This window comes from Sorex fumeus, unplaced genomic scaffold (genome assembly GCF_029834395.1).
Source record: "Sorex fumeus unplaced genomic scaffold, SorFum_2.1 ptg000128l, whole genome shotgun sequence".
Taxonomy (NCBI): Eukaryota; Metazoa; Chordata; class Mammalia; order Eulipotyphla; family Soricidae; genus Sorex; species Sorex fumeus.
This window is the reverse complement of record NW_026606185.1, coordinates 19,869,253-19,893,211: the sequence shown is the minus strand read 5'-3', so window position 1 is coordinate 19,893,211 and position 23,959 is coordinate 19,869,253. Positions and strand designations below refer to the sequence as shown.

Sequence of the window (23,959 nt, the reverse complement as noted above, 5' to 3'; positions counted from 1 at the left end):
ACACACAAGCAGAGCATGGTGTATCTTGAGAATGGAATCTATAATTCCAGCTTCTCTTTATGGGCTACTGAAGAACTAAGTCATTTGCAACTCATGTATATATGTGTATTTGTTTCATTTAATAATGAGCTTGAAAAAAGAACGTAGTATTTCCAAAGAACTTCTGCACTGAGTCAACACCATCAAACTGAAAAAATTATAAGTTTTTGAAAAACTAAATGACCTTCTCTTATTTGACTTTTGACCTGAAGCCACTTTATAAAAGTCTTAATCCCAAATTTGAAGGTGACAGAAACTTCACCTTTCCAGCATGTCCTCTCAAATTATTGTAAAGAACACATATTGCATTCTGTATTTCTATACATACAGAGAGAGGGAGAGAGAGAGCGAGAGAGAGAAGACTGCTGGTTAAATCTGCAGAAAAATAATGCATAAGACGCAAAAGTAAATAAACAAGATAATGATTTTTATATTTTAAAAATCTTTAAAAATAAATTGCGCTGTAGAACTACTTTTGCAAGTATGATGTCTTGTCTGGCCCCACTCTGTCTCAGAGGCACTGTGTTGATAGAAACAAAATCACTGAACACACTTTTTCAAACCGTGCTCAGCCAAGGTCTAGGGCAAATGCATTCTACTTCTAGGTGCCAATGACACTTTGGTTTGCTTTGCTGGCCACATTTTGGTGATGCATCCTATGCTAAGAGAAAGGCCAGAAACCAAGCATGACAGGAGCCAAGTCCACAGTGTTACTTCTTTTCATGCTTCTTGGTCAGTGCCCCCAATCCCAGCTGGAAGCTGCCCCTGTGGTCACTGGCTGGCTCTCTCCCCTGCCCACTCTCCCGGGAGACCTGCTGCACAGCTTGCAGGATGGCTTTCTGGACAATCTGCCTGCTGGCATTCTGCAGCTTCACCTCTTCAGGCTCATTTCCAGGCTTCTCACCTAGCCAAAGAGAAGAAAGGGAGATAAAAAGAACAGAATTAGTTTGAAGAATCATAACAGTCAAAGGTAGTGAGGGAAGGTGGTAGAGAAGGAGAAACCACTAGACGCTGGAATGGTCAGATGGGCCATTCTCTGGAGAACACCAGCCATTCTCTCCTTCTTCTTGACAAATCCCCATGTATTTACTCCTATAATTGCTCAATTTGTGGTCTCAGAATCCTCCTCTGCTAATAAATGCCTGGCATGAGACCTAGTACAGGTCAATGAGGACCTCTGGGCAAGTTTTTGTAAAGGAAGAGAGAATCCTATTCCCTTTGGTCTTTGGTACCTTCCTCTTCTTTCTGCAAGATGAAGACCTAAATGCCTGTAGGTGCCACTGCACCCTATAGAAATCATGTAAATGAATGTCAACTCTCAGCACATGGTTGTGGGTATAAAGGAAACCAGTTGGAAGGCCCTGTTGAACTTTGGCACTGCATTCTTCTGGAAGCCATTGTATGTGAGATGAATTTCTTTTTGTTTAATCCACCCTTAGTCAGATTACTTGTAGGCAAACAAGTGACTATAATAGAAATTATCTCACTGGTCTGAGGAGAAATAGATTATTTCTGAAGGAGTAAATCCTAAGAAGCCACTCATTTCTTAAAATCTGTCTTCTAATGTCTAGATCTTGGATTCATGAACTTTTTCTATAGAGCACCTACTTGACAGGAAATAGTTCAGACCCCACTCTTCATAAAATCTCTGTAACTGGGCCAGAAAGATAGTTAAATGTTGGAACACATGCTTTACATGCAGGAGGCTTGGGTTTGATACACAGCACCACACAGTCCATGATCAAATCCAGAGCACCTATTCTAGATCAGCCCCGCAGCACCACTGAGTATGGCTCAAGACACAAAACAATGCAGAACAAAGATTTATAACTATTCTTCCCTGCTGTTAAAATGAAATGAGCTACAGAAAATACATAAATGAATATATGAGTTGGTTCCAATATTTTTATTGAAGAAAATCCAAAGAGCTGCAGGCCAGATGTGGTTCCCATGTTACAGAATGGTGAGATCTGCCTAATTGGAAAGCATGTAAGTCTACCCAACATTGGTTCTTCTCAGTCCTACTTGGTTTTATATGACAGCTATGAAACTCAGTATGGTTAAATATGGGTTAATGAGATGGAAGTGGATATTTGTTTAGTGGAAACAGTTGCACTGTAGCACTGTTCTCCCATTGTTCGTCAATTTGCTCGAGTGGGCACCAGTAACGTCTCCATTGTGAGACTTGCTGTTACTGTTTTGGTATATCGAATATACCACGGGGAGCTTGCCAGGCTCTGCCATGCATGCGGGATACTCTCGGTAGCTTGCTGAGCTTTCCGAGAGGGAGGGAGGAATAGAACCCTGGTTGGGCTGAGTGCAAGACAAATATCTTACCTGCTATGCTATCGCTCCAGCCCTGGCAACAGGTTACAGGGGGATAAAGGCCCTTTGCCTGCTCCCTCACTAATTCTGCAGCACTGGCTCTGTGATTTTCATTCTTCAGGGGCTCAATAACCAGAAGAGATAAAAACTTTATGATGAAAAATATTTATAGAAATTTGGGAGGGAAAAAGAACTAGAATCCCAACAACCTAGAATCCACCAAACCAGTCTACAACAGCCCAACTCAAAACTTCTTCCCTGGACCAGAGAGATATTACAGCCAGTAAGCCACTGGCTTTAAATGCAGCTATTCAGGGTTTCTTGATTCCCTGGGCCCTTTATGGTGACTGAGAGTGATTCCTGAGCACAGTGCAAGAGTAAACTCCAAGTACTGCCAGGTGTGGCCTTCCACCACTCCCCAAAAGTCTTTTCTTTTTCTTCAAACTGTATAATTATGCTTATTTATTTATTTTTTATTAGTGAATCACTGTGAGGTAAGTTACAGGCTTACAAACTTCTGTGCTTGCATTGCAGGCATACAGTGATTGAGTACCCATCCCTCCACCAATTCCCATTTCCCACCACCAATGGTCGCAGCATCCCTCCCACCACCCCCACCCCGTCCCCTCCATCCTACCCCGCCTCTGCGGCAGGGCATTCCCTTTCGCTCTCTCTTTCTCTTTTGGGTGTTGTGGTTTGCAACAGAGGTATTATGTAGCCATCATGTTTGGTCTATAGTCTACTTTCGGCCTGCATCTCCCATCCCAATCGGATCCTCCTAGCACCCTTTACTTAGTGGTCCCTTCTCTATTGAAGCTGCCTTTTTTCCCTGCATGTGAGGCCGGCTTCTAAGCTGTGGAGTGATCCTTCTGGTACTTATCTCTACTATTTTTGGGTGTTAGTCTCCCAATCTGTTATACTCTGTTTTCTCTTCATATTCTCTGGTTTCTCTTCAGGTCATATAAATCTTTTGCCTTTTACCAAAATCCCTTTCATGTTCTAGAGAAATGTTTTCATGTCTTTAGTCTTACTTAAGGTAATTTAACATTTCACTTTCATTTATTATGCAGCAAACTCAATCTAACCTATACACAGCAGAATGATGATGAATCTAACATTTTACTAAAGTAGAACCATGGAAGATGTAAATTCCACCTGCTTATATGTTTAGAATGATTAATAGGATGGGCAACATTCCTTGTTGAAAATAATCTTTCCAATGTTTCCTATACTTTGGCTTTTGCTTCACACCAAGTTATGTTCAGGAACTACTCCTGCCTCTGCTCTCAGGAATTACTCCTGGCAGTGCTCAGGGTACTATATGGAATGTGGGGATTGAACCTAGGTTGGCTTCATGCAACACAAACACCCTACCTGTTGTACTACTGCTCAGGACCCTGTTTCCTCTGTTTAAATGTGCTATCACCACAAAATATATTTAAACGTATATGTTGAGAGTGGTTTTCACCCATATTGATTAACAACCAAATGCGGAGTTCATGAGAAAAAGTTAAAGAAATTTTGTCATTCTCAAAGACTAGACAGATCCTATTCCTTTTTATATATAATCATAATTTGTTATCATTTGTGTCACTAACACAATCTGAGGGATTTAAAAACTAACAAACAAAGCCAGATGAATCTATTCAGAACTAAAAAATTCCCCCTACCCAAAATCAGGATTAAATGTTGAATATATACCAAAGTAGATTGAGGATTTTAGAGTTACAATGCATATCAGAGAAAAATATTTTAATTATCCATATAAAATATGAATGGTTATTAATAAAGAGGAGATTATGGAAAAAAAAACTTCGTGCTCGGGAACCACTTTGGATTAAGTTAGACTTTTGCCACTTACATGTATGTGTTGGACTAGTCACCTCACCTCTCCTCAAAGGCCCTCCATTTTACAGATTATTGCTCCTCTTTTAGGATGACTTCAAGGGAACTGAGTTGTCTAATACATATTCAGAAACTATGTTGTTCTTTGACATATACTAAGCACTTAAAGTGTCCACTGTCATGTATTAGTTCCAGTACTGTTGAACTTTTACAATAGAGAAACAAAAATAGAACAGATACATAGGTAGAAAAGTTTATTATGCTTCCACACAACAGCCCAGAGGCCTCCTGTGTGTATACTACTCTGATCTACTCAGTCTATAAACTTTATTTCCACCTCATTTCCTAATCCCTGCTGTTTCCTATTATATTACTCCAACTGCATAAGTGTAATTTGTTAAATAATATCCCATCTGCAGTTAGAAGGTAGCCAAAGAAAAAGTGGAAGGCAAGCCCTTTGCTTTCAAAGAACAGTAATTACAACAGCAACTGAGCAGCTGCAAGGATTTCTCTGCTCACATTCTATTAGGGGATGCTCAGACCATGGCCACATTTAGCTCCAGAAGAGGCTGGAAATACAGTTGCAGACTGGCGAGTCACGTGTCTTACTAAAACCTATGAAAGTTCGAGTATTAAACAAAAAAACAATATTTTTAAAAACTTGTTTTCACTTCAGAAAGGGAAAATTCTTACTTATCCAATCTGATCCTCCTACAGCTGTGTGGACTATCATGATATAATAGTAGGGACACAGCTCAGAAGGTTAGTGCTTGTTCCTAAAAAGAGTATTTTAGGTGAACTAGATGTGTATTAACTCTAAACTGTCCCTCTGTGTAGCTATTTTTCCATCTTTGAATGGAGGAATAATCTAGGAACTTAATTCTAAGAAAATTAAGATACCTTAATAGAGAGAGGGAAGAGAAAAATGTCTCTAAATTTAGCTGTAATTTAACATCTGAGCTAAACTGTCATGTCCTCATTCATTCATTACAATGAGAAATGGATTTTTAAAAAGTCAAAGGCAGTGGGTGCAAGACTGTGTTTAAAAGCTTGGGGCTTCTTGGTGAGTCACTGATGACTGACAAGCTTTGTTTACCCTTCACTGCCATTGCCACCATCACTCCAGGCTGTGCACATTTTTCTGCAGTGGAGGATGTGAAGTGTGGCAATAGGCTGGAACAGATAAGAAAGGAATAAAAATTACGGAGGAAGTCACCAGAGCACATAACAAAGAATGAAGGAAAAAGAAAGTTATGCAAACCAGAGGGACCTTACAAGTTCTTTGACTTGTAAGGAATGATAGTCTCTTCTGTTATCTAAGTTCCATGGATATTGGAGCAATTACTAGGGGGATATATGTCTTACAGCCAGAAACCATGGAAATTTAGTTGAGTCTGACATTACAATCCCGATTTTGGTAGAATCCAATTTGGCTCCATTCATTGGATAACATAGAATTTCCCCTGCCATTAGAGATTCTCAATTCTCCATGATAATTACTAAGAATTCTCCTTGTCCTCCAGAGTATCTCTGACTCTTAGCATTTACATACTCTTGTTTCTGCTTATTCATGCCTGCATACAATGCTTTTTCTCTAAAGACAGTTCAGCTAAGGTTCAGTGTGCTACTATCTGATTCCTCCTGTATTTTTAGATGAAATCCTTGGGATAGAACGTGAAAAATCCACCATATCACCACTCTTCCTTAAAAAACTATTTCTATGTCAGGTCACCTCATAGACTCACGAAATATTTGCTGCTCATAACTCATTGTGTGACCCCCGCCTACTGGAATTTGGAGGATCTGGGTGGAGGATGCTCGACTCCAATTCGAGTAGGCTTGGAGATCTCGGCCCCAGAACCCACGTGGCTTTGTCCCTCTGCCAGTACCTTCATGGGTGCGGAGAGTGGTCTCAGCATGGTGGTGGCTGGTCCTGGAGGTCTTCATCCTCCACCCAGATCCTCCAAATTCCAGTAGGGGGGGTCACACCCACCACCTGGTCCCCTGGCGCCGTGTAATCTCATCAGCGGCCAAGACTCAGAGACTATAAAATCCAGCCCCCGGACGAGACCAGTGCAGTCTCCTGCCCCTGAGCCTGGCTGTTCCTCGCTGGGGTCCCTTGGAGGGGAGCGGGTTGAGCTTTCCTCCCCGCCCCGACCAGGGCTCCGGCAGCCGAAGACCTCCAGGACCAGCCACCACCATGCTGAGACCACTCTCCGCACACATGAAGGTACTGGCAGAGGGACAAAGCCACGTGGGTTCCGGGGCCGAGATCTCCAAGCCTACTCAAATTGGAGTCGAGCATCCTCCACCCATATCCTCCAAATTCCAGTAGGCGGGGGTCACACCCACCACCTGGCCCCCTGGCACCGTGTAATCTCATCAGCGGCCAAGACTCAGAGACTATAAAATCCAGCCCCCGGAAACGCGTGGCCTCATTTGCGGCCGCGTGACATCTTATCAGGACATCTTTTTATGATATCTTATTATCTCATTCCTACTTTGGACAAACTTGCAGGCTATCGAATGTAGCCTGCCCACAGGGCAGAGTCTGGCAAACTCCCCGTGGCATACCAAATATGCCAAATACCAGTATCAATGATGGGTCTCATTCTCCTAAATAGCCTTGAATATAATCTCAGGGCTAGGATGAAAGAGACGTTACTGGGGCCTGCTCGAGGCAATCGACGAATAACAGGATGATGAATGAATGAAAAACTCATTGTAGCTCAATTATCTATGGCTGGAGAGGTAAAATCAAGTGATAAAACACAGCTAAGTTATACAGAAGGAACCAAATGGGCCTCTTGGCATAGTGCATGGATAGAGCAATCAAGCACAGAACTGCCTTCATCCAGTGCCATAACCAACTATTGCTACTGTGGCATTTACTTGAAAAAACAAGGGACAGTCTGGTAGAGACACAGTATAAATACTCTGTACAGTTATGATTATAACCTATGTAAGGCAGAGATAGCCACATAAGTCCTCACTTTACTCATTTACTTAAATGCATTAAATATTTGAAGCTAATAAAACATCTTCTTAATATTAGTGGGTAGCCACTTGCCTAGTCTTAAATGATGCAGATATCCTCTAGTCTCACTGGAATTTGCAAGATCATTTTAGTATTTCACAAAATATGATGAATCTTTTTAATTAACTTTAAACTCTAAATGCCCAATAAAAATATACTAAAGTCAAGATATATAGTTAGATGCTATAACAATATTCTTCTTTAGTGTCTACCTCAAAGCATTACCTCCTTTACATACAACACAGAAATGCACTACACACTTGCACAAACACGCACATACATACATGCACCACGAAAATAGCACTGCTGTGGTTATGCATCTATATAAACTCTGGAGACAGTTTTCAAGAGACTATGCTGTGTTCTATAGTGTCCTGGTATATTTAACTCTATTAAATTCCAATAAAGTAGGGATTAGAAAAAAATCAGTACTCCCATTTTTTGAGGTAGAATCTTATTAGTGATTTTTCTATCCATCACACAGATAATATAATGAAGGTTGTATCAAAAATTGTGTCTCTAGTTCCCATTTCTTTCCACAGGGTTACAAAACAGGTAATTTATGGATGTCCTTATAAACCAAAATATGTCTCTACCACCTGTGCCAACCATGTTCCCCAATGCACAGAGCTGAATAAGACTAGGAGAAAAATTTTTTTTTCTTTCACTCTGGATGCTTAAGACTCTGGAGCCAGTTTCATCATTCATCAATGACTAACATATGGAACAGAGACTAAGAACTAATTCTTCTCCCTTTATTAATGGACTGAAAGTCTATTTTCCAGCTCTGTAACTATAGGAATTTTCCATAAAAGACCAGATGTTAGATCTCATTCATCCACACCAACTGCTAATGAAGCCATCATGGCTGCTCTACTTTGCCCCTAAGCAAGTGAAGCTATGTGAATTCCTAGTGATGTAAAGTCATAGCACTCAACGTCTAGCTGCTGCTAACCCCACCACGCCAGTTTCAGAAAGCAGCAGAGCAATACCAGAAACATCAGTTTAAGATTTGAGATTTTTTTTAGGTTTTTAAAGTTTGGAACATCAGTTTCAAGAGGTAATTTGAGATGTGGAAGGCAAGGCATGTATGGGCAACAATATGATATTTTTAAGTCATATTTGAGTGATAGGTCCAAATTATCACTACCATCCCTATCAATTTAGGCACAGAGCATGAAAATTCATCTATGCCTGTAATGGTCAGGCATGAGAAATGATACAGAGTTCATTAGTAAAATTTCTAAAACATGGGGCTGGAGAGATAGTACAGCAAATAGAGCAATTGCCTTACACATGGCAGACCTGGGTTTGATCCCTGGAAACCTATACTGTTCCCTGAGCCCTGCCATGAATGATCCCTGGGCACAGAGCAAAAAGTAAGCACTGAGTACCACAAGGTGCGGCCCCGAAAATAAAATTAAAATAATATCCCAAATCAACAAAGTGAGATGGATCAGAAAGTTATTTACTGTGGCAGCTGGAGCAATAGCACAGCAGGTAGGGCATTTGCCTTGCACGTGGCTGACCCGGGTTCGATTCCAAGCATCCCATATGGTCCCCCAAGCACCACCAGGAGTGATTCCTGAGTGCATAGCCAGGAGTAACCCCTGAGCATTGTAGGGTGTGACCCAAAAAGCAAAAAAAAAAAAAAAACTTATTTACTGAACATAGAAGACATTACCCAGTAGCACAGTGGGAAGATGTTTTCTGGGGGCTGGCAAGATGGAGAAAATTTGGGACACAGAATCTACTGTAATGGTGTTGGCATGGCTCTAATGCCTTGGACTGGGTGTGGTTTTCAGAGTGGGCGGCTGCTCAGGTGGCCATCCGTTAATTTTCTCCACCATATCCTATTTGGGAAAAGAAGAGATCAACCACCCAAGCTCCCTCAGATCCTTCCCAGGCAGTGATGGGGAGATGCTGATAGCATATTAGAAAGACACCTCCAGACTACCACAGGCACCATGGGGAAACAGTGCAGAAGGACATCACGAGTCGTGGATGAAGATAGGAGTCCTGAATCCTCAATTAGGTATTCCAATTATGTATTATCCATATACATAACCCCTCTGATAAAGAATTCAGAGATGAAACAGTGAGGATGTTTAATGAGCTCAAAGAAACAGTGGAATGGATAGCCAATAAAATATAGAAGGAAATGAGAGTGGAAATAAGAAACCAGAAACAGAATGGCATTAATTAAAAAAAACTGAAGACAGAATTAGTGAGCTTGAAAATGAGATGCAGAAAACCTCTAGGGAATAGCAGATTATGGGAAAAGTCCTGAAAATAACTCAAGGGCAGGAGAGAGAACTATAGGAAGAATTTAAAAGGAATAGCACAGCGGTAGGGCGTTCGCCTTACACGCGGCCAACATGGCCGACCCGAGTTCGATTCCTCCGCCCCTCTCGGAGAGCCCGGCAAGCTACCGAGAGTATTCGATATGCCAGACACAGTAACAACAAAGTCTCCAATGGAGACGTTACTGGGCCCGCTCGAGCAAATCGACGATCAACGGGAGGGCCTTTACCTTTACCTTTAACATAAGAATCATTGGAGTCCTAGAGGGACAGGGAGGAAACCCCAATGAGGTAGCAACAGTTAAAGACATCATTGCTAAAAAATTACCAGAGCTGGATAACATAGTCATTCTGATCCAAGAAGCCCGAAGGGTACCAGATAAAAGAAATCCTAATAAAACAATTCCAAGACATATCCGAATCAGAATGACAAACACCCTAGAGATATGGTACTGAAAGAAGCAAGATCAAAGAAGGAAATTACATACAAAGAAAGTTATTTACTGAGCATCTATACTCATGGTTCTATGGAGAGCAACAGAGGTCACTAAACCAAAGGATAGCTTTCATTAATGCATTCATTCATAGAAAGAATACAGTGCTGGAGAGAAAGCTGAATGCATGCTTTGCATACAGAAGACCTAAGCTCAATTCCCAGTACTACAGATCCTCCAAACACCATTGAGGGCAACCCTCCAAGCACAGAGCTGGGAGTAACCCCTGAGTAACACTAGGTGAGGCTCCCCAACCCCCCCAAAAGCACAGAGCTCCAACCATATGACAAACTCTGCCTTAGGCAATAGTAATAGAAACAGGTATCACCTAATAGAAGGCTCAGGTGTTACTCTAGTAGACAGGTTTAAAATGTTGAGCTGAGGTGACGAGGTAACTGCAGCCTCATGGGAAGGGGGGGTGGCAAAACCAGCTCATCCTTCACGCCCGACCGAGGCCATGAGCCCCACGAGTGGCTCTCTGGCATGGCCATGGAACCAGATGCACAGAAACCAATCTCGTAATTATCCAGCTCTTGGCAGAAATCCCTCCAGACTTAATTAGTAAAATATCAGAAATCCAAAATCGCATGGCCACAATAGTGGAAACACAACATCATACAGTTTTCATAACCAGCAATAGAAAACAAATTATTTCACAATTCCTTTTCAGCAGTTCTGATTGTTGGGGGAAAATTCCAAACAATAATGGTGCATCTTTTGTCGAAATAATGAATGTAATCAAAGTAGGAGAGAGAGTTAAGTAGAAATTATTTGCCTCACAGGCATCAGGAGGGGTGGGAAGGGGGTATATTGGGGTTCTTGGTGGTGAAAAATAATTACTGGTGAAAGGAAGGGTTTTGATCTTTGTATGACCGAGACTTGAAAGCTTTGTAACTTTTTTCACCGTGATTCAAGAAATAAATTTTTTTAAAACATGTTGAGCTGAAGGGCTGGAGCAATCGCACAGTGGGGAGGGCTTTTGCCTTGCACGCGGCCAACCCGGGTTCAATTTCCACATCCCATATGGTCCCCCAAGCACCGCCAGGAGTAATTCCTGAATGCAGAGCCAGGAGTAACCCCTGTGCATCGCCAGGTGTGACCCAAAAAGAAAAAAAAATGTTGAACTGAGATAGGTATTATGAAGGAGGCAGAGGGAGTCCTCCTGATCTAGTCAGGAGGTCAGGAAAGGTTGCCTGGCCAAATATCATAACTTATTATATTCGTCATAAAAGGAAAGTGGTGGTTTAGGAAGCTCTGACTCAGAAAATGGGAAGTACCTGAGTGGAGAAGCAGGCCCCAGGACCCAGGGAGGGATGGAGTACCCACAGAGTGGGGAGGGGACCAAATAGACTTAAGATAGTACTGCAGAACATAGGCCAGCACAATAGAAATGTCCAAAAGGCACACAAAAAAAATGCTTTTTATCACTAATCATCACGGTCACAGTCCTCCCGTTATTCATCGATTTGCTCCAGTGAGCCCAGTAACATCTCCATGGTGAGACTTGTTGTTACTGTGTTTGGCATATTGAATACATCACGAGGAGCTTGCCAGGCTTTGCCATGCGGGCGAGATACTCTCGGTAGCTTGCCGGGCTCTCCAAGAGGGGCGGAGGAATCGAACTGGGGTCGGCCATATTGGCCGCTTGCAAGGCAAACGCCTTACCCGCTGTGCTATCACTCCAGCCCTCACTAATCATCAGGGAGGTGCAAATCAAAACAACATTGAGATATTGTCTCACACCACAGAGATTTGCACACATCAGAAAGAACAAGAAAACCAGTGCTCATGTGGATGTAGAGAGAAAGGGACTTTCATTCATTGTTAGTGGGAATGTCAACTGATGCAGCCTATATAGAAAACAACAAGAGCATTCTTCAAAAAACTAGAAATTGAGCTTCCATGTTATCTAGCAATAACACTTCTGAGAATGTTCAGGAGCACAAAAACAAACTTTAGAAAAGCCATCTTCACTTCTGTGTTCATTGCAGCACTGTTCCGCAATAGCCTGAATCTGGAAACAATCTGAGTGCCTGAGAAACAGATGACTGGATAGAGAAACTATGTTACATCTACACAATGTAATACTATGTAGTCACCAGGGAAAACTATAAATGAATGGACATGGAGAACTTCAGTCAGGAGAGAGACAGATATAAAGATACTGCACTTATCTGTGAGATATTTTAAAAACATGATATGAGATTAATATCCAAGGACAGTAAAAACAAAGGCCAGGAGAACTCGTCCACACATGGAAGCATGCCATAAGTGGAAGGGCAAGGGGAGGTCAGAGAAGTACAGAGAAGGGACCAGTATGACAATGATAGTTGAAAATGATCACTCTGGCAAGAACTGAGTGCTGATAGGAGGTAAAGGTATATATGATAACTTCTCAGTATCTATATTGCAAACTGTAATGTTCAAAGGGAGGGGGGAAGAGAGAGAGGGAGAGAGAGAGATAAATGTCTGCCATAGAGGCAGGCTGGGGCAGAGGCAGGGGAGGGCTGGTGGGCAGGGTGATGGGAGGATGGGAGGTAGTAGGAAAAGTACACTGGTAAAGGGATGGCTATTGGAACACTGCATGACTGAAACTCAATCATGAACAACCTTCTGACTGTATCTCATGATGATTCAATTAAATAGAAGAGCAACAGATATATAGATAGACAGATTTAGATAGATAGATAGATAGATAGATAGATAGATAGATAGATAGATAGATAGATAAAAAGAAAGGAGGCTAACACAGACTGTGCAGATCCTGGGAGGTTGGGAAGTGTTTGGGTGGTTTTTTTTTCTGAATAAAATTATAGTGTGTCATCAAACTGTGGCATGCAGGGCAGTAGGAGTTGTCTGAGATAGGTTATGTAACTGAGTAGGACTATCCAGGACTGGCCTTGAAAGATGGATAAAATCTGGGAAGGCCAATGTGGAAAAAAAGGGTGTAATTCTTTCCCTGGCCTTAGAGGGCAGGACAGAGATGTGGCTCACTGCCTCTGTGTCTCACAAAACTTTTTACTCTGTGCTCTACAGCATTATTTCATAATATAATTTTTTTTTGCTTTTTGGGTCACACCTGGCGATGCTCAGGGGTGACTCCTGGTTCTGCACTCAGGAATTACTCCTGGCGGTGCTCAGGAGACAATATGGGATGCTGGGAATCGAACCTGGGTTGGCTGTGTGTAAGGCAAATGCCCTAGCTGCTGTACTATCACTCCAGCCCCTATTTTATAATATAATTTAATGTATGTCATGTCACTGGGCTGATTTTCTCTCTTTAGGAAAGCCATAGGAAACTGTACCAGCAGATGTCCCACAGCTGCCACCATACTGACTCACCCGCTGGTCCTGCTCTACAGATTCACAACTAAGGAGGAGATACAAACCAAGCAACTAAAGTTTATGAACATAGCAGTTCCCATGGCTGAAAACTCTCGATGCCCTCATGAGATTGGTGGGCAAGTGCCCACCCTACGAAAGCCCCAGTACCAACTGCTGCAGCCATGCCAAAGGCTTCATGAATATTCTCTACAGAGATGTCAAACTGTAAATAATTTCAGGTACTTGGGTTCCCAGGCTGAGAGCTCTGGTGTCTTCTCAGAGTTGGGGTGGGCAGCCTCCCCCCTAACTCCCACACTCCAGAAACCTGTCAGCCATACCCACCTCCCACATCCACAACCACGTCAACTCACTGTCTCAGATCCTGGATCCTAAAGTCTCTGTGACCTCCTAATCCTTCAATACTGAAAGTTCAGTAAAAACATACCAACTTAAATGAGAAAGTAATACAGAAGTCAACTACACTCAACACACAATAATAACACTAAAGGCTCAACTTGTGATAAACAGCTTAGTACATTCATAGACGAGGACTTAACAAAACTGTGATGAGATATAACAATTTTAACATTGAAAAAGATGTTTAGATTTATTAATTTTAATATTGCATTGTTATCTAATAAATTTAACTCCATAATTGTATCAACAGTTGTCGCTTTTGTCTACAGTGAAACAAATTTTTTAAAAATTTTCTAAAAAATGAAACTACTTTAAATTAAGAAGCTTCTGCATCTCAAAGGAAATGAAGACCATAATCTAAAGACAGCTCAAAGACTGGGAGAAAGTATTTGCCCATCACTCATCCAATAAAGGGTTACTATCCAAGATCTGGATATAAAGCACTGGTAGAACTTTACCAAAAAAAGCCATCAAAAATGAGGAGAAGAGATAAACAGAAATTTCCTTAAAGAATAAATCTGGAAGTCAGGATGGGCAACCTCCTCCCTGTACTTCCTAAAGCCCCGGCAACCACAACCACATCTCACTGATGCCACTATATAAGCTGATTACCAGTCTTGTTCCAAAAACTCATTAAAAAATCTTGAAAGAGATCAACCACCACAAAAATTTATTGGATACCTGTTCCCAGCTGAGACCTCCAGGGCAATCTCGGGATGGGGAGGGTCAGCTCCCATCCTCACAAAGCCACAGCCATGCTCCAAAGTTGTTACCATGCCTTGGGCAAGATAGCTTAACTAAATATTCTGGATTTCCTGGAGCACGAGGCATCTCCAAACTCTATAATACTTACAGCCCAGTAGTAACATGTCCTATTGGATTAAAATATAATGTAGAAGCCAACCAATCTTCATTAAGAAAACCATGAACAAATTTTTTTTTAAACCATGAACATAGAAGACTTACCTTGCAACAACAGTTTAGGAAACCCTCAGATGAGGACTTACTGTCCCCATGGTGAGATGCAACAATTTTCACAAGTTTTCTCCTACTGAAATATTTTTCTATCATTCTGTCAGCTATTTTGTGGTAACAAGCAATATAAAAAGAATTAACTGTGGGTCTGCTATAGTGGAAGGCTTGAGGGGTGGTTGGGGAAATGGAGACAATGGTGGAGAGAAGGTGACAGTGGTGGTGGGATTGGTGTTGGAATATTGAATGCATGTAATAAATCACCAGGAACAACATTGTAAACTACAGTGTTTAAATAAAATGTGTGTATGGGGGGGGCAGGCAGAAGGATGTTCAAGAAATGCTTATGCTGAAGTACAAAGAAGTTTCATAATGAGCAAAAAAACCCAGATATTTAACTATATCCTTTAACCTATAAACAGTGAATATATTTAAAGGAATCTGTGCTGCTACTTGTGAAAAGTTAAGATAAAAAGACTGCATCCCAAGATATCACAAAGTCAATATAGTTAAATGCACAGGCATTAAATATTTTGTGAATTAAAAATTCTCAATAATAAAAAAATAAGAAATTCAAATAACCAAAAGGCACAAAGAAAGGTCCTAAATTACTAATCACTGGGAAAATGCAAATCAAAATGAGAAACCACCTCACACTAAAGAGACTGGCATTCATCATAAAGAATAAAAGTAACCAGTGTTAGTGTGGAAGAGGGAAAAATAGGACTTTCATTCACTGCTATCAGCATGTCAACTGGTTCATCCTTTTTAGAAAATATGGACATTCCTTTGAAAAACTAGAGAGTGAAATTCCATATGACCCAGCAACTCAACTCCTGAGAATATACCCTAATGGCCCCAAGACATAAAGTATAAAAGGCATCTGCACTTCCATATTCACTTCAGCACAACTTACAGTAACCAAAATATAGAAACAATTCAAGTTCCCAAGAAGAGATGAGCGGATCAAGAAACCATGGTACATTTACACGATGGAATACCATGCAACCACTAGAAAAAAAACAGTAAGTCATGAAATTTGCTGAAACATGGACAGTATCATGCCTCATTGAAATTATTCAAAGGAAGAGGGTCAGACAGAATGATCATATTCATTTGTGAGATATAAAGAAAAATAATAAAAAATAACACCCAAAACTAATATAAGTGAAGGCCCAGAGGACTGGTCTAGTTGAAAGCTTGCCAAAATGTGGGAAGGGCATTAAGGTCAGAGGAGGGTCCACTATGACAACGATTGTGGACACAGAACAATCACAATCAATGATACTGGGTATTGCCTATTGAGTGTTTAATGATACTGAAGGTCCACTATGACTATGATATTGGGCAATGAACATTCAATGATATTGGACAATGAATATTCTGGATGAGACCTGCATGGTACAAATATGCAAAGTGATATGCATGATATGCATAATTCTCTTTCAGTAACAGTACTGCAAACCACAGTGCCTTAAAGAAAAAAGAAAAGTATCTGCCATTGAGGCAGGTTGTGGGATGAGAGAAACTGGTGATACTGGTAGAGTGAAGTGGGCACTGGCGAAGAGATGGGGGCTCAAACATTGCATAACTTCAACTAAATCATGAGCAACTTTGTAACTTGGTATCTGACAGTTATTCAATAAATTTTTATAAATGTGAAAACTGTATACCAAAAAAACTTAAAAATAATTCAATCTGAAAATCAAATTTGGCTATTTTGGTCAAGAATTGCAGAGGCAATTTTGAAAGAGAAGAACAAATAGCTAATTTACCAGAGATCAATGCCAGTTATATACACTGGTAGAAAAAAAATGACTAATAAAATAGGATAAGGAGTACATAAATAGCCTTACACATATGCAGTCACCTGCAGTAGGGAATGTAAATTACTTTTAAGTAATGGAGTTGAATCAAGTTGTTCTTAATTCAAACAAAGTTAAGTCCCAGGTAGATTTCAATTCTATGTTTGAAAAGTAAAACAATCTTGGGCATAGGAATTTTAGGACAATGAAAGCAGCACTCTACTTGATGCCATTAAGGTGAATACACACCATTATATATAACAAACCATGGATTCTAGGTGATGACGATATTTCAATGAAGATTTCATTAGAAAATGTTTCACTCTGGTGAGCAAGATTAGTTAAGAGGAAAATTATGCATGTGTGGAAATAGAGGATGCATGAGAAAGTTCCATAGTTTAGCCTCAACTGTGCTGTGAAGCAAAAAATTCTTAAATAAATTACTCTACATAATATACATATACATATATATGTAGGAAACAACCAAACTTCTGGAAGAAAATATAGAATATTCTCATGACACAAAAGTAGGCAGAGAATTTAAAACCGGACATTAAAAAGCAATAACCTCTAAAGAGAGGAGAGGTAAATCAATCTTAAGGTCTGTTAAACTAAGCAGCATTTATCATCGAGATATGGACATAGAAAGGAGGTTTTTACTTGGAAAAGCTCAGGCAAGGGAAAGTATGTGAAAATGCCATTCTCAAAATATATTAAGTATTGTATTTTCTGGGTATTTGGATAATAAAGAAACGCCAATAAATACTGGGTTATAAGTTCAGAGAGACCAAAGAGGCTGTGGATCACCACCACACGAATGTCTATAAAACTTAGCTATTGATTTCCCTCTTTCACCACAGAAGACAAGGTAAAACACTCTAGGTTCCTAGTCTGCTATAGTCAGAACAGCTCTAGAGTCACTCCAAAATATTTAGGAATGGGTGACCCAGAGAAACTCAAAAATTGTGTTAGTCTGGAAGCTTTGGTGTGCAGGGTCTCTCTTCCACTAAGAGAGATAAAATGTGCTTCTCCCATTTCAGAGAACAGGAAATGGCATCTGGACCAGGCTTGGTGGTGAGAGTCATTGCCTGCTTTGTCTGCCTTCTTGAAGAATTCACTTCTCTGGAGTGACGCTGTCACCTCCTACCTGTCTTTCTCTCCCATGGCTACCAAACAAGTCCAACTGGCCTGAACTTCTGTGCTTTTGCCCCAGGAATTTGCCAGGATGGAAGAGGAAATTAAAGGAAAAATCATACATGTGGCAAATCTGGAGATATAGGAATTCAGAATTTAGGGAACAACAACAACAAAATAGGCATGGGTCTGGAGCAATAGTGCAGTGAGTAGGATGCTTGCCTTGCATGTGGACAACCTTGGTTTGATCTCTGGCATCCCATAGGGTCTCCCAAGTGATGCCTGGAGTAATTTCTGAGTGCAGAGCCAGGAGCAACCCTTCATAATTGCCCTAAAATAAACAAAAAATAGGTGTGTATTGAGGAATTGAAGGAAGGAAAAAAATACTAGTTTCACATAGGGAAATGGTAAACTTTAGAACCCTGGGCAGCTTGTATTTTCCTCCCCAACTCAGCACCTGAACTCTGCTGTGCAGACACCTATTTCTCCACTCAGAGATTCCCACTCTACGCAGAGTCAGTTTACACCACCCTCATGGGAGGTGTCTTGGATGCATTCCTGGGCTCTGTGTGTGTGTGTGTGTGTGTGTGTGTGTGTGTGTGTGTTAAACAGTGAGAGAGAAATAAAGAATATGTGCAAAAGTAAGTGTAAATCTGTGATTATATAAACATGTGAGAGTGAAAGGAAAATCCTGGACTCAGGAGACAAGGGTGTGTTTTTTTTTTAATATCAAAACTGCTTAATAACTAGTTGGTATTTTGACCCACAAGAGCTAATTTAAAGCAATTTATAAATTCTGCATAAGAGATCTGAGGTGATTGGAAAAATATGCTGGATATGCCTATCCTGGTTAAAACTGGAAATATACTTGATCAAATTGCCAGATCTCTTAACCAAGATTCTGAGTTCCTAGGCAAAATTAACCACAAAATCTCCCTTCTGCCTCTCATGGGAAGAGAGGGGCAGGATGGCAGAAAGAAGAAGGGAGGGTCGGGGGTATGGTGCCGCCAGCAGGTCAATCTGTACTTGTGAGGCGAGTGCATCAGCAGCCTGATGGTGCCTCCAGACTTCCAGAGACCCCAAAATTGCTGCTGTGCCTTTAGCCAGACCCCAAAAACTTGGGGCAAAGTTTACCAAGAAAGTAAATGGCCAAAAGTTAGGTATGTGGGAAACACACCCACAAAACACCTCCGGTTCAGCTATATAATTGGAGGCATGGCCTCTCTGGTTCCTGTTTGAACTGCTTATTACCATGATCCCAGAGACTCAGAAACAAATCTCGAAACCTAGCAGCTTTTGGCAGAAATGCACCCAGTCACTACAGTAGGTTAACGGTGCTGGGCCAACCCAGGTGAGAATAGGTTTTGTGTCTCGGCCTGTTCCCCCCAGTGGCCCAGTGGCCGCCATCCTTTAGAGGCCACTGGACATTCAGGTTTGGGCCCCCAGTGACGAGACATGCAGGGCCTCATGGGATGGGGGTGGAGCCAGTCCTGTCCTCCCCACCCAAACAAGACCCCAAGTCATCGCCCACGAATGGCCTCTCTGGCTCCTGATCAAGCTGCTTAATGGCCATGATCCCAGAGACTCAGAAACAAATCTCGAAACCCAGTGGCTTTTGGCAGAAATGCGTCCGGATGCCACAGTACATTACTGTCGCCAGGCCACCCCAGGAAGGAAAGGGTGTTGTCACTCCACCTGCTCCCCCTTGGCGGCTCGGTGGCCATCATCCTCCAGAGGCCATCGAACAGTCAGGCTTAGGCCCGCAGTGATGAAACTTGTTGGGCCTCACGGGATGGGGATGGAGCCGGGCCTGTCCTCCCCACCCCAACGAGACCCCAAGTCATTGCCCACGAATGGCCTCTCTGGCTCCTGATCAAGCTGCTTAACGGCCTTGATCTCAGAGACTCAGAAACAAATCTCGAAACCCAGCGGCTTTGGACAGAAATGCGTCTGGACCCCACAGTAGGTTACTGTCGCCAGGCCAACCCAGGAGGGAAAGGGTGTTGTCCCTCTGCCTGCTCCCCCTTGGCGGCTCGGTGGCCGTCATCCTTCAGAGGTCATTGGACAGTAAGGTCTGGGCCCACAGTGCCGAAACTTGTTGGGCCTCGCAGGATGGGGGTGGAGCCGGTCCTGGTCTCCCTGTCCCAATGAGACCCCAAGTCATCACCCACGAACGGCCTCTCTGGCTCCTGATCAAGCTGCTCAACGGCCATGATCCCAGAGACTCAGGAGCAAATCTCGAAACCCAGTGGCTTTTGGCAGAAATCCCTTTAGATTTAAGTGTTAAAATTTCAAAATTTCAAAATCACATGGCCCTACTGCAGCCACGAAACATCATATGTTATTCATAACCAGCAATAGAACACAAATTGTCTACTGTTGCCTTTTCAGCAGATCTGAGTGTTAGAGTAAAATCTCAATAATGGTGGGTCTGGTGTCGAAATATTGAATGTGATCAAAGTAGAGAGAGAGAGAGTAATGTGGAAATCATCTGCCCCACAGGTAGGGGAAGGGTGTGGGATGGGGGCATACTGGGGTTTTTGGTGGTGGAGAATGGGCACTGGTGAAGGTACAGGTGTTTCATTGTATGGCCGAGACTTAGACCTGAAAGCTTTGTAACTGCTCTCACAGTGATTTAATAAATAAAATTATAAAAAAAAATTTTTAAAAAGTAAGGTGGAGTTCATGCACAATTCAATCAGCTAATCAGTGGCTGAATAAATAGCAGTACTCCTACATTTAAAAAAAAAAAGAAGGGAGGGAAGTACTGGCTTTAAACAATTTTATTAAAAAAAAAACTTTTTAAAACTCATTCTGTCTTTTCCAAAATGAAGAGTAGCATTTTCATAGTTACAGGTTTTCCTTTTTCTTTTTTTGCAAAAGAAGAAACCAAATTCCCAGTTGTGACAAGTCATCACCAGAAAGTGCAAGTCTAGGACTGAACTAAATAACATCTCAAAAGTAACTCTCTGTCCCTGGAGAATGAAGGTACATACCAAGAGTCTCAGGAGAAAATCCAGAAGAAGAATTTGCTCTGACATATGGCATACAGTAAAATCTTTTTTACATCCCTTCAAGAAGCAACTCTCAACCTTTTGAAGACAATTACTTTGTAATGTCAAAATATTTTACACATCCCCTCATGACACAATGATAAAAATAGGCTATGAATTCAGTAATACTTCAAGATAATGTGAATACTAGTAATCACAACACTTCCATACACATCTGAAAAACTGCAGGAGTAAGTAATGGCACTGCATTACAAGTAGACTATGTGAAGCACAAACATGGCATTCCTTTTCTTTAAGACTGCAGTCCAGGGCTGGAGCAATAGCACAGCAGGTAGGGAATTTGCCTTGCACGAGGCCAACCTGGGTTTGATTCCCAACATCCCATATGGCTCCCCGAGCACTGCTAGGAGTAATTCCTGAGTGCATGAGCCAGGAGTAACCCCTGTGCATCACCGGGTATGACCCCCACCCCCCACAAAAAGACTGCAGTCCAATGTTGTAAACTAATTCCTACTGATGGAATGAGGGTAAGGCATGGTGTGGAACTAGAAAACTGCCACTATCCTTAAATTCTATCCTCTCCTAAAAAGTCTCTTCAGAAACATTTATTCGATGTCTAAATTGCTCAAGTCAGGACAAGTTTTTGATTAGGAAAAGTGCAATCTCTGATAGTTCTCAAAGTATTTTAAAAAATCACAAATTTGAGGTGGGGCTTTGGGTTCAGCAGTGCTTGAGGGTTGATCTTGGAGGTACTCAGGGATCACATGGGACTAAGATGCAAAATATGACCTCCAACACTTTGAACTATTTACTTAACTCTAGTGTCATAAAACAGTTTAAGAGGCAAAGGAATGACAGAGCTAAATAATCAATATTCTCAAATTTTTAAGTGGAAAATGTGGACCAGATATTATGTAAAGTCATTCACTGAAGGTCCCGCTCTGCAGCCCTGTAACTGGAAGTAGAAGAGCATGATAAAGAACCATAGCTAGAATCTTCTCCAAGACACTTTTCGGTGGCCTGCTCTTAAGAAAACCAAGGAGTTGGCAGTTAGTCATAGAACCCAAAGACTATTTCCTTTTCTGTACAAAATTCAAAATACATACATATGCCCTCACTCCCTTTGTTTCCTTTTTTTGTTGTTGTTGTTTTTTGTTTTTTGGGGCCATACCCATCAATGCTTAGGGATTACTCCTGGCTCTGCACTCAGGAATTATACCTGGCGGTACTTGGGAGACCGTATGGGATGAAGGGATTGAATCTGGGTGGGCTGGGTATAAAGCAAATGCCTTACCCACTGTACTTTGCTCTGGCCCCTGTCCTCACTCACTCCTGAGCATTAAGCATTAATTTCCAATAAGTCCTTCCACTTAGTCCCCTGACTCAAACAGTATATTCCTGCATAGCATTCATGGAATCCAATGTCTCTCACCTTCTCAAAATCTTCAACGACCTCCCACTGTTTGAAATGAAAGATCAACCATCCACATTAGCAATTAGCAGTTGCAAAGTAAACATCCGTTTCCTGTCTGACTTTATATCCCATTCCCTCCCTTTCTTGGCTGTTTACTCAATTTTATCACAGATACAATTACACTTTGAATGTATGAATAGTTGATTAGCACACTGTGTGTCTTAGTCAATTCGGAATGTACAATTCTGCAACCAATTCATTTGTGTGCATGTGTGTTGGGGGGAGAAGAGTGGGGATATTTTTCCCATGAGGTAATTCTCAGGCACCAGGTGGGTACCCTCCAATTCAACTCAATTCTGACTCTTCGTACTAAGAGATAATATCCAACTCCACAGGTTAAGACTCCATGTTATCAGCCTATCCCCACTATCTGAAGCCAACAGTAAATCAGATTGTCACCTATGCTTCTGAATGACAAGTTAAAGATCAGATGATCACCTTCCTGTATTGAATTTATTTGCTTGGTTGATCATAGAACCCAGAGAGACATTTCACATATGATTACCAGATTTTCATAAGAGGGTATAATCCAGAAACATGGAAGGGAGGGCTATGTCAAGGTATGGTGAAAGGGCATAGACTTTCCATGTCCCCTGTCCCTGATTATTCATGAACCTCCAAACATAATCTTGAGGTTTTCTGAAGACTCCATTATATAGGCATGGATTTGATCACCGATGATCAAACTTAATTTCTAATTCTCCCCCTCCAGTGGGTCTGGGAAAGGAATCAAATGTTCCAACTCTCAGTTACATGGTCTCCATCCTTATTTTTCCTTATGTCACATTATTCACATAACAATAAACTCTTAATTTGTTTTCAAAGGTTTTAGTAGCTAATGCCAGAAACAAAGACCAAGACTAAATGTATATATTTCGTATTATAAATTATTATCCTTTAAACTGCTATAATAAAAAATATCACTAGAAGCAAGAAATGTGAAGTGGAGCAAGGAAAGCCTCTTTAACAAATTGTGCTGGCAAAACTGGACAGCTACATGCAAAAACTGGGCTCAGATTTCTGCCTAAAACCATGTACAAAAGTAAGATCAAAATGGATTAGTGACCTCAACATCAGACCGGAATCCATAACATACATTGAAGACAAAGTGGGCAAAATCCTCCATGACATTGAAGCTAATGGTAACTTCAAAGATATCACACCACTGACCAAGCAAGTGAAAACAGAGATAGATAAATGGGACTATCTTAAACTAAGAAGCTTCTGCACCTCAAAAGAAACAGTGACCAAAATACAAAGACAGTCTACAGGATGGGAAAGGATATTCTCCGAATACACATCCGACAAGGGGTTGATATCAAGGATATACAAAGTAGTGGTTGAACTCCACAAGAAGAAAACATCCAACCCCATCAAAAAATGGGGTGATGAGGTGAACAGACCTTTCTCAAAGAAGAAATCTGAATGGCTAAAAGGCACATGAGAAAATGCTCTACATCATTAATCATCAGGGAGATGCAGATCAAAACAACGAGATATCATTTCACACCACAGAGACTGGCCCACATCCAAAAGAACAAAAGCAACCTGTGTTGGCGTGGATGTGGCGAGAAAGGGTCGCTCCTTCATTGCTGGTGGGAATGCCGACTGGTTCAGCCCATTTGGAAAACAGTATGGATGATTCTCAAAAAATTAGAAATTGAGCTCCCATTTGACCCAGCAATACCACTCCTCCTGGAAATATATCCCAGAGAGGCAAAAAAGTATAGTCGAAGTGACATCTGCGCTTGTTTGTTCATTGCAGCACTCTTTACA

The 23,959-nt window shown here is 41.4% G+C and overlaps 1 protein-coding gene across 1 annotated transcript in view; it reads right to left on the bottom strand.

The window, feature by feature from the left end:
• Nucleotides 1-397: 397 nt before the first annotated feature.
• The window catches only part of AKAIN1 (A-kinase anchor inhibitor 1), an 88,248-nt gene continuing 64,686 nt past the window's right edge, over nucleotides 398-23,959 (bottom strand). The window contains exon 4 of the mRNA XM_056138439.1: nucleotides 398-943. Within this exon, the coding sequence (XP_055994414.1) occupies nucleotides 750-943 (194 nt within the window). The 3' untranslated portion in view covers nucleotides 398-749. The remainder of the gene's footprint in view (nucleotides 944-23,959) is intronic.